The following is a 15,315-nucleotide window of genomic DNA, read 5'->3' on the forward strand; positions in this document are numbered from 1 at the left end:
CACTGAGTCGTTATAGCAGATCTAAAAGCCCGGCTCCGCGGCGCCTTGTGGGCTTGTAGATCTGCTGTTTCTGAGCGCAACGACACCGTTATACGACGGCGCATAAATGTACCTGTAGAAAGTTCGACTAGCTATTATTAATTAATGTAATGTTTTAATTAATATTAATGAGCATGTTCTGTGTTAGTTGTAATTAATACTACTACTACTACTAGTAATAATACTACTACTACTGTAGTGTAAAATCAGTCATTACGACGGCATCAAGGCCCGCCAAAATAAATTTTAGTCGACTAAATTAACTGTAGATTTAGTAGACTAAAATCTTATGATATTTAGTCGACTGAAACTAGACTAAGACTAAAACATTCCGGGTGACTAAAACTATTAAAATGAAAACAGTTTCTACATGCTGTGGACCCCTACTAAACATTTATAACATAAAACGTTGGTGTACTCAACATGTCCAGGTTCACAATGGGGCTCTATGGGCTGGCTAGTGGCTACTATACTATTTGGTTTCATTTTACACTCAAGTTTTGTTAAAAAGATGCAGTACTTAATTTACAATTAGTCTAATTATTGAATGTAGAAGAATTGATTATTTTGTTTTGATCGTTTGCCTGTTATCTCTCCTAACATCAATACAGCATGGAGCTGTGGACAAGATCTGATCCAACGATGACAACAATATTCTTTAGTTTTGGGTCTGAGAGGCTAAATGTCATCAAATGGAGGACCGTGGCTCAAATGAGTCTGAGGCTAAATGTCATCAGATGGTGGTCCGTGGCTCAAATGGGTCTGAGAGGCTAAATGTCATCAGATGGTGGTCCGTGGCTCAAATGGGTCTGAGAGGCTAAATGTCATCAAATGGTGGTCCGTGGCTCAGATGGGTCTGAGGCTAAATGTCATCAGATGGTGGTCCGTGGCTCAGATGGGTCTGAGGGGCTAAATGTCATCAGATGGAGGTCCGTGGCTCAGATGGGTCTGAGGGGCTAAATGTCATCAGATGGTGGTCCGTGGCTCAAATGGATCTGAGAGGCTAAATGTCATCAGATGGTGGTCAGTGGCTCAAATGGGTCTGAGAGGCTAAATGTCATCAGATGGTGGTCAGTGGCTCAAATGGGTCTGAGAGGCTAAATGTCATCAGATGGTGGTCAGTGGCTCAGATGCAGAATGAATAAATAAATAATGGACCACCTTGATATGAAACTGTTCTAGACATTTTAAAGAGTCAAAAGCAGACGGTTTGTATTTCAGGTTTTTAATCAGCATGAAAGAATCTAGACAAACATAAACAACCAATAGGCTACAGTTATATTCATTCAACCCACTTTATTAAATTGAACAAAAAGCTAAACTTTAAACGTCACCAAAACACAAAACACTTTGTGAAAAAATGTCATTTTTATTGAGCAAAAATTTTGCAAAAAGAGCCAAAATCTGCTTTTCAAAGATCACTGAAACGTTAGAAAACCCGGAACGGATCATATGGACACAGAGTTGGTTAGAAAACCCGGAGCGGATCATATGGACAGAAACCAAACACAGTTCAGTCTTACCTACTGAACCAACAAGACCACTCCCCCAAAACAACCGACCAATCAGGTACAGGAGACCCCCGAGACCCCCCCCTCCCAAAAAAAAACAACCGACCAATCAGGTACACGAGATCCCCCAAAACAACCAACCAAGAAGTTACACGAGACCACCCCCCCAAAAATACTTTAATTCATAAATTAAATGTTTTACATTCAAGCCTCAAAAAAAACAAACTTTGTTTAGTTTAGTTTCTCCATTTCCATTTTCTTTTTTTTTTATTTACAAAAAAATCAAACCTGAAAAAAAGTCATCAAGGTGTTTAGTCCAAATACTAAAATGTATTTATTTTGATATATTTTTTAAAGTTTTTGTTCTTTCTGAGGAAAAAAAACTCAGATTAAAAAAATATTTTCTTTTTTTTCTTCTTCCAACGAAAAAAAACAAAAAACAAAGATGGCACACAGGAAACGGGAGGCTGGTTTCCTGTTAAAGTCCCGCCTCCTCCGACACCGCCTCCTCCTCCTCCACCACTTCCTGTTTGATCTCCTTAACCCCGCCCCCTTCCTCCTCTGCCTCCATTTCCTCTTCCTGCTTGCCGGCGAACTGGCAGGAAGAGGGGGGCGTGTCTTCCTGTTTGAAGGCGGACAGAGGATGCTGATTGGATGCTGTGCTGGGGGAGGGCGTGGCTTCACCGAACGAACAGGTCTGGGAAAACATAGTTCAAAATTATTGTAATTATTAACACTCCTCAAAACAGATTTAAAACATTACTGAAATTATCCAAAACTACATCTTAAGGCATTCTGGACAGGAACCTATTGGTGTTTTAAGCATTATGTTATACTTTAGGTATTGAAAAATAGCAGACCTACAAGCTCATAGCACGGCACTCGGTGCCGCGCTATGAGCTTGTAGGTCTGCTATTTTTTTTAAATCGTGAAAATGGGGCGCAAATCTTTGAATGTATATTCTTTCACAGCGAACGTTTTTGAATTAAAATCTTTGCTTCTGGGGGGGGGGGTCCCTGGAACAACACATTTTCAGATGGGGGTCGGCGGCCAAATACAGATAATTCTGGGGGTCCTTGACATGAAAAAGGTTGAGCACCACTGATATAAAAACATGCGATTTTCAGAAAACTGTCAGGATTTAGAAGCCTTGTTTTAATCGACCTCAGTCCAAAATGGGTTAACCCATTCAAGACGGGAACGCTTTTTTTTTTTTTTGCTATGTACACAGTCTCGTCGTGTTGCCTCTCGCAATGTTCAAATGCTTCCGTCATACAGTCTGGAGCAACGGAAGCTCTGATCACGAGTCAAATATAAATGCTTCCGTCATACAGTCTGGAGCAACGGAAGCTCTGATCACGAGTCAAATATAAATGCTTCCGTCATACAGTCTGGAGCAACGGAAGCTCTGATCACGAGTCAAATATAAATGCTTCCGTCGTACAGTCTGGAGCAACGGAAGCTCTGATCACGAGTCAAATATAAATGCTTCCGTCATACAGTCTGGAGCAACGGAAGCTCTGATCACGAGTCAAATATAAATGCTTCCGTCGTACAGTCTGGAGCAACGGAAGCTCTGATCACGAGTCAAATATAAATGCTTCCGTCATTCAGTCTGGAGCAACGGAAGCTCTGATCATGAGTAAAATATAATGCAGAAGTGGAGCCTCCTCCCCACTTCCGTTTAATCTTTACAGTCGTGGAACTTTATCCTAATGTGTGTACTCGTGTAGAAGTGTGTACTTGTCGTGTAGAAGTGTGTACTTGTCGTGTACTTACGTTCTTATAATCTTCATAACAGGAAGGATGATACGTCTGTGGACACACAAAACAGATCACGTCACACACTGTTCTCTCTGTGTGGGTGCGTTGTGTGTTGTGTGTGTGCGCGTGCGTGCGTGCGTGAGCTAATACACCAGATATTGTTGTTTTGGTGTTTTAAGCATTAGGTTATACTTTAGCTGTTGAAAAATAGCAGAAATGTGGTGGAAATCTTTGAGTATATATTCTTTCAGAGCGAACGTTTTTAACTCAAATCTTTGCTTCTGGGGGGGGACCACATATTTACAGATTTTCAGGTTTGGCGGCCAAATACAGACAATTTTGGGAGTCCTCGACATGAAAATGTTTGAGAACCACTGACATGATTGTTGAGGTTTTTCAACAATGTGTGTGTGTGTGCGCGCGCATTAGGCATGTGAATCTCAGCACTGAGGCCGATTCGATACGCATCTCGATGCACTGCCAGCGATACGATACTTTAGCGATACATGGAATCTCCTGGCGATACGATGCGATGCTATTCACCCCTCTTCCCGATACGACGCGATTTGATGGCGATTCAATTCTGGACATTGCGATACGATGTGATACGATACGATGCGATTCAACACAATAGAAAGGATTTATATTAAAGCTCTATTAATTTCCCAAAACATGTAAAAATGCATTACATTTAAATTCAAAGCAATTTATTGTTTTACTGTAGGTTAGTATTATAGCTCTGCATCTCAAACAAACCAACTTATAGAATTCTGTAAGTAAACAAAGGGTCTGCTCTCTGCTGGTTATTGTGGAATTGTTAGATTACTAATCATAGGCTATAGTATAATTATTATACATCAAAGGTCAATTTGAGGTTTTGAGTATAGAGGGTTCAAGAGATTAAAATGTAATAGCCTATCGTTCATCAATTCATGTTACTAACATATAAATAGAAAAGAAACAAACAAAAAAATAATTTACAGGTCACACTGGTAGTGCTGTCAAACAAGTATATGTCTAGTTTAATCTGCAACACAGTTTTAGAATATAATAGCCTATGTATAGTGGGGGTCCCTGCTTGATCTATCTCTCACTCTCAGCTAAGGGGTCCTTGGCTTGACCTGAAAAACATTGAAGACCCTGGCCTGCATGTATTATTAACGTTTTAAATACATAGCAGATGTACAAGCTCACAACGCGTCGCATCCACGCCCCGCTGCTTGTGGATCTGCAATTTTAGGCGTGCGACACCGTCGTGTTGCAGAATATAAATAAGGCTTCTATCCCAGGGGAAAGCTGGACAGTGGAAAGTTGTGAAACGGTTGTAAACTACTTTAAACGCAAGCAGTACACCCGGCTGTGGCGTTGTTGTAGTACACGTGTGTGCAGACTGCAGAAGCTTTCTTTAATTACAAATTGATGATCGCGACGCAGATTCGCATGATTTGCGTCGGAGAATCAGCAAGAACAGCTGTGGAGTGTGGATCATTACCAGCACGCAGCGCTACAGTGAAAAGTCAACTGATCGACGGACAAAGCTCCTCGGACAGCTATTTTATAAAGCTAAAGGTGGTGCTTCTCTTGTTTAATGCGTGGGGCTCACTTCTGTTAGTCGCGGGTGCTCTTTATGTCTGTTGTCTCACAGAGTCTACTCTGCACCGTCGTACGGTAGCTTCTGTTCACTGACTGTGTGCGCACTGCAGCGCGCTGCGAGAGACCTTTTTTTTCTTCCTTTTCTGATGGTGCGTTCAACGCGCCTCAGAAACACAGAATAGGGTGAAATACAACATGAAAAAACCGGTGCAACCATGGATTTTACTGATGCAAGCACTCCGCGCACGACGCATCGAGATTTCACCCGTCAATTGTATACGATACACAGTGAATGAACCGATGCACTCGCATCGCGCACGTCTGTATCGATGTACACTGAACGCGTGTGTGTGCATTATGTGTGCGCATTGACCTACCTTGTCATCCACTCTGATAGCGTTCTTCAGATGCCACTCCTCCTCCTCCTCCTCCCAGTACATCTCAAAGGGCTCTGCACATATCTCACACGACTACACACACACACACACACACACACACACACAATCAGCAGCAGCCTTAACACAACCGATGGACCCACTTCGACTGTTATCAACCTAGAACCACCAGCATGTTCTTATCAAGATCATTGAATCAGTTTGACATTTACACATTCTGTCTCTTACTGTATCATACTGTATCTATTACTGTCTCATACTATCACTGGTGTGCGGATGTTCTTCCTCTTCTTCAGTTTGTAGAGCTCCGAGACTTACTTTATTTTATGACAACGAATATGCAACGAATATTCTTCCTGATGAAGACCTAGACGGTCGAAACGTTGCATATTCGTTGTCATAAAATAAAGTAAGTCTCTGAGCTCTACAAACTGGTGTGCGGATGTTCTTCCTCTTCTTTGATGTTTGCCTTGATGCCTGACATCCAGCAATATAGGCATCGAGATGTGCACACAATCTTCTCTGTGAACTCATACTATCACTGGACATTTACACATACTGTCTCTTACTGTCTATGTAAAGTACCTCGTCCACCACGTCCGCAGCAGCCTTGACGCTGCTGATGACGTCTTTCTGTTTGGAGGTTAGTACTACAGTATAAATACAGTAGTATTACAGTAGTATCAGTAGTACAGTAGTATATAGATATAAAGTACCTCGTCCACCACGTCCGTAGCAGCCTTGACGCTGCTGACGACGTCTTTCTGTTTGGACATCTCCTGAGTCTTCTGGACTTCCTCCTCGTTGACCTTCTCAAAGAACAGACTCTTGGAGCGTTCCTCCAGGTCGGCCACCTCCTCGAACTCGATCCAGTCCTGAACACAGTACCACAAAACAATAGTTATTTAAAAACAATACGGTGTGTGTGTGTGCGGTGTGTGTGTGTGCGTGCGGTGTGTGTGTGTGCGTGCGGTGTGTGTGTGTGCGTGCAGTGTGTGTGTGCGTGTGGTGTGTGTGCGGTGTGTGTGTGCGTGCGGTGTGTGCGTGCGGTGTGTGCGTACCGTCAGACTGTAGTACCACCTCCTGTGGGTGACCTTACGGCTGACGTCCTTCTCAGAGCGGTTGTGTCTGTAATGCCAGTCCAGGTGGTCGGCGTAGACGTCGGTCTGAGACGCCGTGAACCTCATCCCGCACGAATAGCACTGGATCCCCGTGTATAGCTTGACCACCACAGGCTCATAGCGCCTGTTACACGCAAGCAAAGATTTGAGTTAAAAAAGTTCGCTCTGAAAGAATCTATATATTCAAAGATTTGCACTACATTTTCATGATTTTTCAAAAATAGCAGAATATACAAGGTCATAGCGCGGCACCATCTGCTATTTTTCAACAGCTAAAGCATCCGTCATACAGTCTGGAGCAACGGAAGCTCTGATCATGAGTCAAATATAAATACTTCCGTCATACAGTCTGGAGCAACAGAAGCTCTGATCATGAGTCAAATATAAATGCTTCCGTCGTACAGTCTGGAGCAACGGAAGCTGTCATAGTTCTACAGTTGGAGGAAGTGATGTCATACTAACTGTTTGAGGTCGTCCATGTTAAAGGAAGTGATGTCAGGGATGTTGTCGTCTAGCTCCTCCTCTTCCTCCTCCTCTTCCTCCACTGGAGCCGACGGAGAAGGATCTGGAACACAAACGCCCGAGGGTATTTAGGATCATTAAATCAGGACGCCCAGCGATGTGTTTCTTCAGGTCCCATTTCAAGGTTACACCAGGTGCCATCTTGGATGTAGCTGAAGTAGCTAAATGTAGCCAAAACACCCCCGAGGCGATCGACAACAACGGGAGGTATGATTAAATCTACCGCGACTAGCAACGGGACCGCGGTGGGCTTTGGTTAGAATTGGACGGATTGATTTAGATCAATAGTTAACGTTTTAAGATTGTCTGTCTCATCCGCTAAAATGGGAGGGGCGGGGGCATTTTGGATGACGTCCCACTGGAAAATAACATTGAGTGTTGCGCAACAGGCGCTCACAGCCTGTGGAGCGATGCTCCCAGCCTGTGGAGCGGTGCTCACAGCCTGTGGAGCGGTGCTCACAGCCTGTGGAGCGGTGCTCCCAGCCTGTGGAGCGATGCTCCCAGCCTGTGGAGCGATGCTCCCAGCCTGTGGAGCGATGCTCCCAGCCTGTGGAGCTCACAGCCTGTGGAGCTCACAGCCTGTGGAGCGGTGCTCACAGCCTGTGGAGCGGTGCTCACAGCCTGTGGAGCGGTGCTCACAGCCTGTGGAGCGGTGCTCACAGCCTGTGGAGCGGTGCTCACAGCCTGTGGAGCGGTGCTCACAGCCTGTGGAGCGATGCTCACAGCCTGTGGAGCGATGCTCACAGCCTGTGGAGCGATGCTCACAGCCTGTGGAGCGGTGCTCACAGCCTGTGGAGCGGTGCTCACAGCCTGTGGAGCGATGCTCACAGCCTGTGGAGCGGTGCTCACAGCCTGTGGAGCGATCGGTTATGATATCAATAAAGTTCCGTCCTCAGTGCCGAGCGTTAGGCCCTGTACACACATATCAGACGAACATGCTGTCTGTGTTTCATGGCCGCCTCAATGCTTTTCCAATGGAAGTCACGTGGTTTGACCAAACACTTGTGTGTGATGGGGGGGAGGGGGGACAATACATATTATTATACATGTATATATCTCATACATCATATGAAAGAGTCCAGGGCTGCTGCTCTGTCTCTCTGATGATGTCACAGAGAGACAGAGCAGCATGCCTGCTGCTCTGTTTTCATATGAAAGAGTCCAAGTCTCACCCTTTGAGAGTGTGAGTCACGCAATTTGACCTTTTACCACATGGCACCTCTCATTTCTCACGCCCACACTATTCACATGTCGAGGGGGGCATAAAATGTGCAAAAAAAAAGCCAAGACGGCTCTATTTTCTCCGCGGCTCTATTTTCTGTGCGTCCTCACAAATGGTAAAGTAGCCGATCTGCATGAGATCATGCAGCGCTGTCATATGCAGTAGGAGGGTAACCACCAAATCGTCAGCAGGTCCCTGACTGTGACGCATGGAAATGAGCCATGCAGAGTTTAACATCACTTCCAAATATCTTTCATGGAAGACAGTGTTGTTTTCGTCGACTATGCCGAAAAATGTCCGTCGACTACCTTTTTTCACTGACAAAAACGACATAAAAACTAAATAAAAACTAAGCCATGATGACTAAAACTATGACTAAATATACTCACAATTTCGTCAACAAATAAAAACTAGACTAAAATGTTATGAAGGGACTAGTGGACAAGAGATCCAGTATAAGTCATTTTACACTTGGTTGCATGCTGAAAATAGCCGATCTACAAGCTCACAACATTATAGGGACAAAGTTGACTCCTCGAGTCCTCGGTGTGTGTACGTGCACTCACCCGTGCTCCCAGCAGTGTGTGTGGGTGGCGCGGCAGTGTGTGTGTGTGTGTGTGTGTGTGTACATGCACTCACCCGTGCTCCCAGCAGTGCGTGTGGGGGGCGCGGCAGCAGGGATGATTCCAGTGGAGATCAGTTTAGTGAGAAGTTCATTCACGTCCATCTGACCGAAATGACTGTCTGGAGCCACCGGGGGCGCTACTGAGAACACATTAAATGATACTGAAGTGACTGTCTGGAGCCACCGGGGGGCGCTACTGAGAACACATTAAATTATACTGAAGTGACTGTCTGGAGCCACCGGGGGCACCACTGAAAACACATTAAATTATACTGAAGTGACTGTCTGGAGCCACCGGGGGCGCTACTGAGAACACATTAAATTATACTGAAGTGACTGTCTGGAGCCACCGGGGGCACCACTGAAAACACATTAAATTATACTGAAGTGACTGTCTGGAGCCACCGGGGGCGCCATAATAATAATATTAATAATAACAATAACAATAACAATAACAGGTAATACCTGTCTAATAATAGTAATAATAATAATAATAATAATAGTAATAAGTTACCTGTCTGGGTGAAAGGCACAGTGTTCTGAGGCAGGAAGGCCTGAGTCATGTTTGGTACCATGTTGACCTGAAACACAAAAAAATAATAATGCTTTAGTACAGATGTTTAGTTTAGGGTTAGGGTTAGTCTCTCGTAGCCAGACGACTATTCCTCAATCTCTGAATGTTAGAGTCTGGAACTACAGCTCCTTAAATCCCAGTAAGGAAGCTGCTATTTCTGTTCACGAAATCTTTACATTTTATTATTTATTTCCATTTTTGCTAAGCAGCAAAGTATCATCATATAGTGTGCTTAGATGATTTATATTTATATTAGGATAAATTTGCGCGACTGTAAAAACTAAACTGAAGTGACTGTATGACGGAATCATTTATATGTTACTCATGATCAGAGCTTCCGTTGCTCCAGACTGTAGACAGACAGGCAGACAGACAAGGCAGACAGGTACCTGTTGGGGGGGTCCAGGGTTGTAGAACCCAGGTCCAACGGGTCCAGGGAAGGGCACCAGGGGTCCGGGTTGGTACTGGAGTCCAGGCATGGAGCTGAAGGGACCCGGGCCGGGCCCACCCATGGGAGGACCACCCATGGGTCCACCCATGGGCCCCATGGGGCCAGAGGGGAATCTGGGCGGAGGTTGTTCAAAGTGCATGCCCATTGGCTGATGGAAGGGCTGCGGGAACCAGGAGGATGTTAGAGACAACAGATGTTATTATCCCACTTTGGGCGGGAACCCCTTTTGGTGTTTTAACTAAGCATTATGTTCTACTTTAGCCACCGAGTGGCGCGCTACGAGCTTGTAGGTCTGCTATTTTTTTAAAAATCGTGAAAATGCGGCACAAATCTTTGAATATATATTCTTTCAGAAGACTTTTTATTTTATTTCGATGTCAGGCCTAAATGGGTTATATTAGGTCTTACAAAATATTACACAGGTCTCCGACAGACTCTATTAAATATGATTTTATTGGCATTTGGTGAAAAGAAAGAAAAGAAAAGAAAAGAAAAAAAAAGTCAGAATCCGACCGAGTCAGACCAAAAAGGTCTTTGATCAGTAAAATTCTCTCTGGTGATCAAAGTGAGACCACCTGGTCATGCAAAGTCAAAATAAAGTTTTCTTAAATAAAAAAATATATAATGAAATAAATTCCCTACCTACTCAGCCCAAAACGGAGATCAAAGTATTATTTTGTCAGGCCTTACTGTCTCATAACTAAGGGATCTCTTTAATTTGTATTGATAATGAGCACCGTATTGATAAGCCCAAAGCTTATTGATACCGGGTACTCAATAGGATACACATATATAGATATAGATAGAACTATATATTTCTATATATAGATATAGCACCTGTCAACTTTTTTGAGATGTGTGTGTTTCCATTTTGGATCTTATTTCACATTAACACAGAACATGATGTAAATTAAATGTTCTGGTAGTCTTTCATGGTTGTTGTATGATATAGTGAGGGAATTGTATCTATCTATTGAGGATTATTACATAATAGCTGGGTGACTGAAAAGAACAGGGTGCGTGGCCACATTCATTTCAATGGAGAAGGGGCGCCATGTTCGGTTCCTCAAGCTATATATGTCGAGTACAGAAGCTCTTCAATTAAATTCCTGCTCATCCGGGATATGACAGATAGAACAGACCTATATAGATATATGACCGATAGAACAGACCTATATAGATAGAACAGACCTATATAGATATGACAGATAGAACAGACCTATATAGATATATGACAGATAGAACAGACCTATATATAGATCTATGACAGATAGAACAGACCTACCTGCTGTTGGTGGTTGGACATGTCGAACCTCAGTCCCGGCCCAGCCATTGGTCCAGGCTGACCCGGCCCCTCGAACATCATTGGTCCAGACTGAGCCGGCCCCTCAAACCTCATTGGCTGAGGCTGATTTGGGGCCTCAAACCTCATTGGCTGAGGCTGATTTGGGGCCTCAAACCTCATTGGCCCAGGCTGATTTGGGGCATCAAACCTCATTGGCTGAGGCTGATTTGGGGCTTCAAACCTCATTGGCTGAGGCTGATTTGGGGCATCGAACCTCATTGGCCCAGGCTGACCTGGTCCATCGAACCTCATTGGCTGATTGGGCCCCTCAAACCTCATTGGTCCGGGCTGATTGGGCCCCTCAAACCTCATTGGTCCGGGCTGCACGGGTCCCTCGAACCTCATTGGTCCAGGCCCCATGTGGGCGGGCCCGTCAAAGCGCTGCATGGGGGGGCGGTGCTGCTGGAAGCGTCTCATTGGTCCGTCAAAGTGCTCGTCAAACCGCCGGGGCTGCTGCTGTCCAACGGGAGGGCGGGCCGGTCCGTCGAAGCCTCTCATTGGCCCGTGGTGGTGGGGGAGGGGCTCGTCGAACCTCCCTCCCCCTCCTCCTTGCTGGGGAGGGTGTGACGGCCCGTTGTCATAGTGATGGGTGGGGGGGCGTGGCCTGGGGGGGAGGGGGGTGTGGGGGACGACCGGAGGGGAGGAGCCTGGAACCTGCACAACCAATCAGAATCATCAGAATCAGCCTTATTCAGACACACGTCCTATGCATCCGTCGATTGGATTCCCAATGTACTCTAAATGTACTCTAAAAAGATGGCTGTGTTGAAACCAGTGTTAAGTTTTCACTGTCAGTGGACCAACACCATGCAGATAACATGGCCTAAATCATCACTGTGTTTCGTCATGTCCAGAGTCTCAACACAACCATCTATTATGATATTTTACAGCACTGTGTGCCTCCGTACATTGACAAGCTTTATGTTGATGCTGATTTTCCTTTTCCAGCAGCACTAGGCACCTGCCCAGTGCCCACAGTGCCAAAACTACACAGTGATGATTTAGGCCAGGTGTGCCCAAAAGGTAGATCGCGATCTACCCGTAGATCAAACATTTTTTTATCGGTCTCGTAAAATATTCTAATTCATTGATAGGATTTTTAGATTTGTATGAGCTGTACGCCAAGATTAAAACAAAATGCACAATTCATTATGCACAATGAATTGAGAATATATTAAAGTTTCACTTTTTGAATTTTATTACAGAAGAAATTTTACAAAATATTCTAATTCAGTGAGATGGAGCTGTAGAACAGTATGCCCGCTATGCCCTTATAAGGACGTTACCTTGAGGATGGAGCGAGGTAGAGGAGCAGGAAGGGGTGTGGTCTCCATGTCGGGGTGAGGATGATGATGATGGTGATGAGGAGGAAGGCTGGCCGACGTCTCCATGTCGTCAGAGTGGACGCTGTTGGGACTCTCGAAGCGCGGCGCGGGGCTCAAACCGCCCGAGTCCGTCTGCAGAGGGGACAGCCGCTCCCGCTCGAACGCCAGGGGCGAGGGGCCGCGTTGGGGGGGGGCCGCCACGGGAGGGGGGCCGGGGGCCACCACGGGGGGGCTGGGACACTTCCTGGGGGGAGGGGGAGGAGGGGGGGTGTGGTGGGGGGGTGGTAACCTCCGGGACAGAGGTGGGTCGTAGCCGCTGCGCTCTCTCTCTCCCCCCGATCGCTCCTCGTAGCGCTGGCGCTCCGAGAGGGGCGAGGTCCACTCCCTCTCCGCTGAAATACATACAATGTAAATACAGATATACATAAATATAAATACAGATATACACATATACACACATATATAAATATATACACACATACAGAGAAGTCCACTCCCTCTCAGCTGAGGAGAAAATACAATAAAATACATAAATACATACAGTGACGGAAATAGTTATTTGATCCCCTGCTGATTTTATAAGTTTGCCTGATTACAAAGAAATGAGCTGTCTATTTTTTTTTATGGTACTTTTATTTGAACAAATAGACAGAATATCAACAAAAAAGTCCAGAAAAAAAAGCATATAAAAGGTTATAAACAAATTTGCATTCGCATTAATTTTCATTTGCATAATAATTAAATGACATTCGATGTCATATCAATGCTTCCAATTCTAACCAAAGGTTGTGTTTTTGACGGCCCATCGTGGTCCCGTCGCTAGTCGCGTTAGAAGTAGAGATGTCCCGATACTGTATCGGTATCGGGAAAAGTATCGGATCGGCCCTTATTTGTCATATCGGATCATATCGCTATCGGTGAATATGCCAGTCTAACCACCGATCCGACACAGGGGTAAGGCAAGGGTTGACACTATGGCAGGTAAATAAAATGTTGGATGTTTGCTTTGGAGTTGCCCAAACTGCAAGTGCATATTTGAGTGAGGAGTCTGCTATAAACACAACACAAGATATATAGCTAGCTAGATAGGACATCCCTAGTTAGAAGTAATCATACTTCCTGTTGTTGTCGAGCCCCTCGGGGGTGTTTTTTTGGCTACATCTAGCTACTTGTAGGTACTTCCAAAATGGTGCGGAGCGACCTCGAAATACGCCCTGAAGCTGCAAATCGCTGGGCACCCTGATGTATTGGTTCCAAATGCGTTCAGGGTGTTAAGGTCATGGAGTGGCCTAGCCAGCCTCCAGACCTTAGTATAAAACTAGTTATAGTTAAGGTCATGGAGTGGCCTAGCCAGCCTCCAGACCTTAGTATAAAACCAGTAAACTAGTTAAGAGTTAATAGTTTAACTAACCAGTGTCCCGTAGGTCAGCCTTGCGTCTGAATCGAGGGAGGCTCTGTAAGGCTTTACGACTGGAAGGGAAGTCCTTCCCGTGGTTGTACTCCTCGATCATCGGAGTGTGATGTTCCTCTCTCTCTTTGCTGCTCCTCTCTCCTACAGGAGCGCGCGCACACGCACACGCACACACACACACACACACACACACACACACACACACACACACACACACACACACACACACACACACACACACACACACACACACACACACACACACACACACACACACACACTTTAGCAGATCTCTTAAGGCCAATTCATAGTCCAGACCACCGAAAACTACAACATGACATCCTAACTGTTCTGTCTCTCTCTCTCTCTCTCTCTCTCTTTCTCTGGGCGTTCGAGCATCCTAACTGTTCTGTCTCTCTCTCTCTTTCTCTGGGCGTTCGAGCATCCTAACTGTTCTGTCTCTCTCTCTCTTTCTCTGGGCGTTCGAGCATCCTAACTGTTCTGTCTCTCTCTCTCTTTCTCTGGGCGTTCGAGCATCCTAACTGTTCTGTCTCTCTCTCTCTTTCTCTGGGCGTTCGAGCATCCTAACTGTTCTGTCTCTCTCTCTCTTTCTCTGGGCGTTCGAGCATCCTAACTGTTCTGTCTCTCTCTCTCTCTCTGGGCGTTCGAGCATCCTAACTGTTCTGTCTCTCTCTCTCTCTCTCTCTCTCTGGGCGTTCGAGCATCCTAACTGTTCTGTCTCTCTCTCTCTCTCTCTCTGGGCGTTCGAGCATCCTAACTGTTCTCTCTCTCTCTCTCTGGGCGTTCGAGCATCCTAACTGTTCTCTCTCTGGGAGCATCCTAACTGTTCTCTCTCTCTGGGCGTTCGAGCATCCTACCTGTTCTGTCTCTCTGGGCGTTCAAGCATCCTAACTGTTCTCTCTCTCTGGGCGTTCGAGCATCCTACCTGCTCTGTCTCTCTCTCTGGACGTTCGGGCAGCGCCCTCTGACTCCTCCTCCTCCTCGTCAGGCTCCTCCTCTCCGGCACTGCAGCGCTGTGGCGCCCCCTGGTGTTGGGAGGCCAGCTGCGTCCTCCTCAGCTTGGACTTGTGCTGGTAGTAGAGCGCCTGGGGGGAGGGGCTAGCGCCGGGGGGCGGGGCCATCTTCTTCTCCTCGCGGTATTGGAAGAGCTGTTTGATCTGATGAGCCACGTTCAGGAAGTCCTCCTGAGAGATCTCACCGCTCTCTAGACGCCTCGACGCCTGGAAAATATTAATTATATAATTAAGTCATACTGGCATACTACATTTAAAAGTATTACCAAGTATTATTATATAAGTAACAAGTAAACACTTGCATTGTATTCACATGTATCGGATAGATACAATTTATTTTTTCTATGGTAGGTGTTTCTAAGAGCAGGACAACAACAAGGTGT

At 45.6% G+C, this 15,315-nt stretch overlaps 1 protein-coding gene across 2 annotated transcripts in view; it reads right to left on the reverse strand.

Moving 5' to 3' along the window:
- Window positions 1-1,907: 1,907 nt before the first annotated feature.
- The window catches only part of pcf11 (PCF11 cleavage and polyadenylation factor subunit), a 28,933-nt gene continuing 15,525 nt past the window's right edge, over window positions 1,908-15,315 (reverse strand). Inside the window, exons 10-22 of one of the 2 annotated variants that reach the window (XM_079511332.1) lie at window positions 14,845-15,139; window positions 13,899-14,039; window positions 12,449-12,879; window positions 11,103-11,816; window positions 9,756-9,977; window positions 9,307-9,373; window positions 8,807-8,929; window positions 6,886-6,988; window positions 6,364-6,547; window positions 6,019-6,177; window positions 5,285-5,377; window positions 3,330-3,365; window positions 1,908-2,247 (exon numbers count right to left, since the gene is read on the reverse strand). In XM_079511332.1, the coding sequence (XP_079367458.1) occupies window positions 2,029-2,247; window positions 3,330-3,365; window positions 5,285-5,377; window positions 6,019-6,177; window positions 6,364-6,547; window positions 6,886-6,988; window positions 8,807-8,929; window positions 9,307-9,373; window positions 9,756-9,977; window positions 11,103-11,816; window positions 12,449-12,879; window positions 13,899-14,039; window positions 14,845-15,139 (2,787 nt within the window). In that variant the 3' untranslated portion in view covers window positions 1,908-2,028. Of the gene's footprint in view, window positions 2,248-3,329; window positions 3,366-5,284; window positions 5,378-6,018; window positions 6,178-6,363; window positions 6,548-6,885; window positions 6,989-8,806; window positions 8,933-9,306; window positions 9,374-9,755; window positions 9,978-11,102; window positions 11,817-12,448; window positions 12,880-13,898; window positions 14,040-14,844; window positions 15,140-15,315 lie in introns of both variants that reach the window. The other variant, XM_079511331.1, reaches the window with a different exon arrangement.

Source organism: Electrona antarctica (genome assembly GCF_951216825.1).
Source record: "Electrona antarctica genome assembly, chromosome: 9".
In the NCBI taxonomy this organism is placed as follows: domain Eukaryota; kingdom Metazoa; phylum Chordata; class Actinopteri; order Myctophiformes; family Myctophidae; genus Electrona; species Electrona antarctica.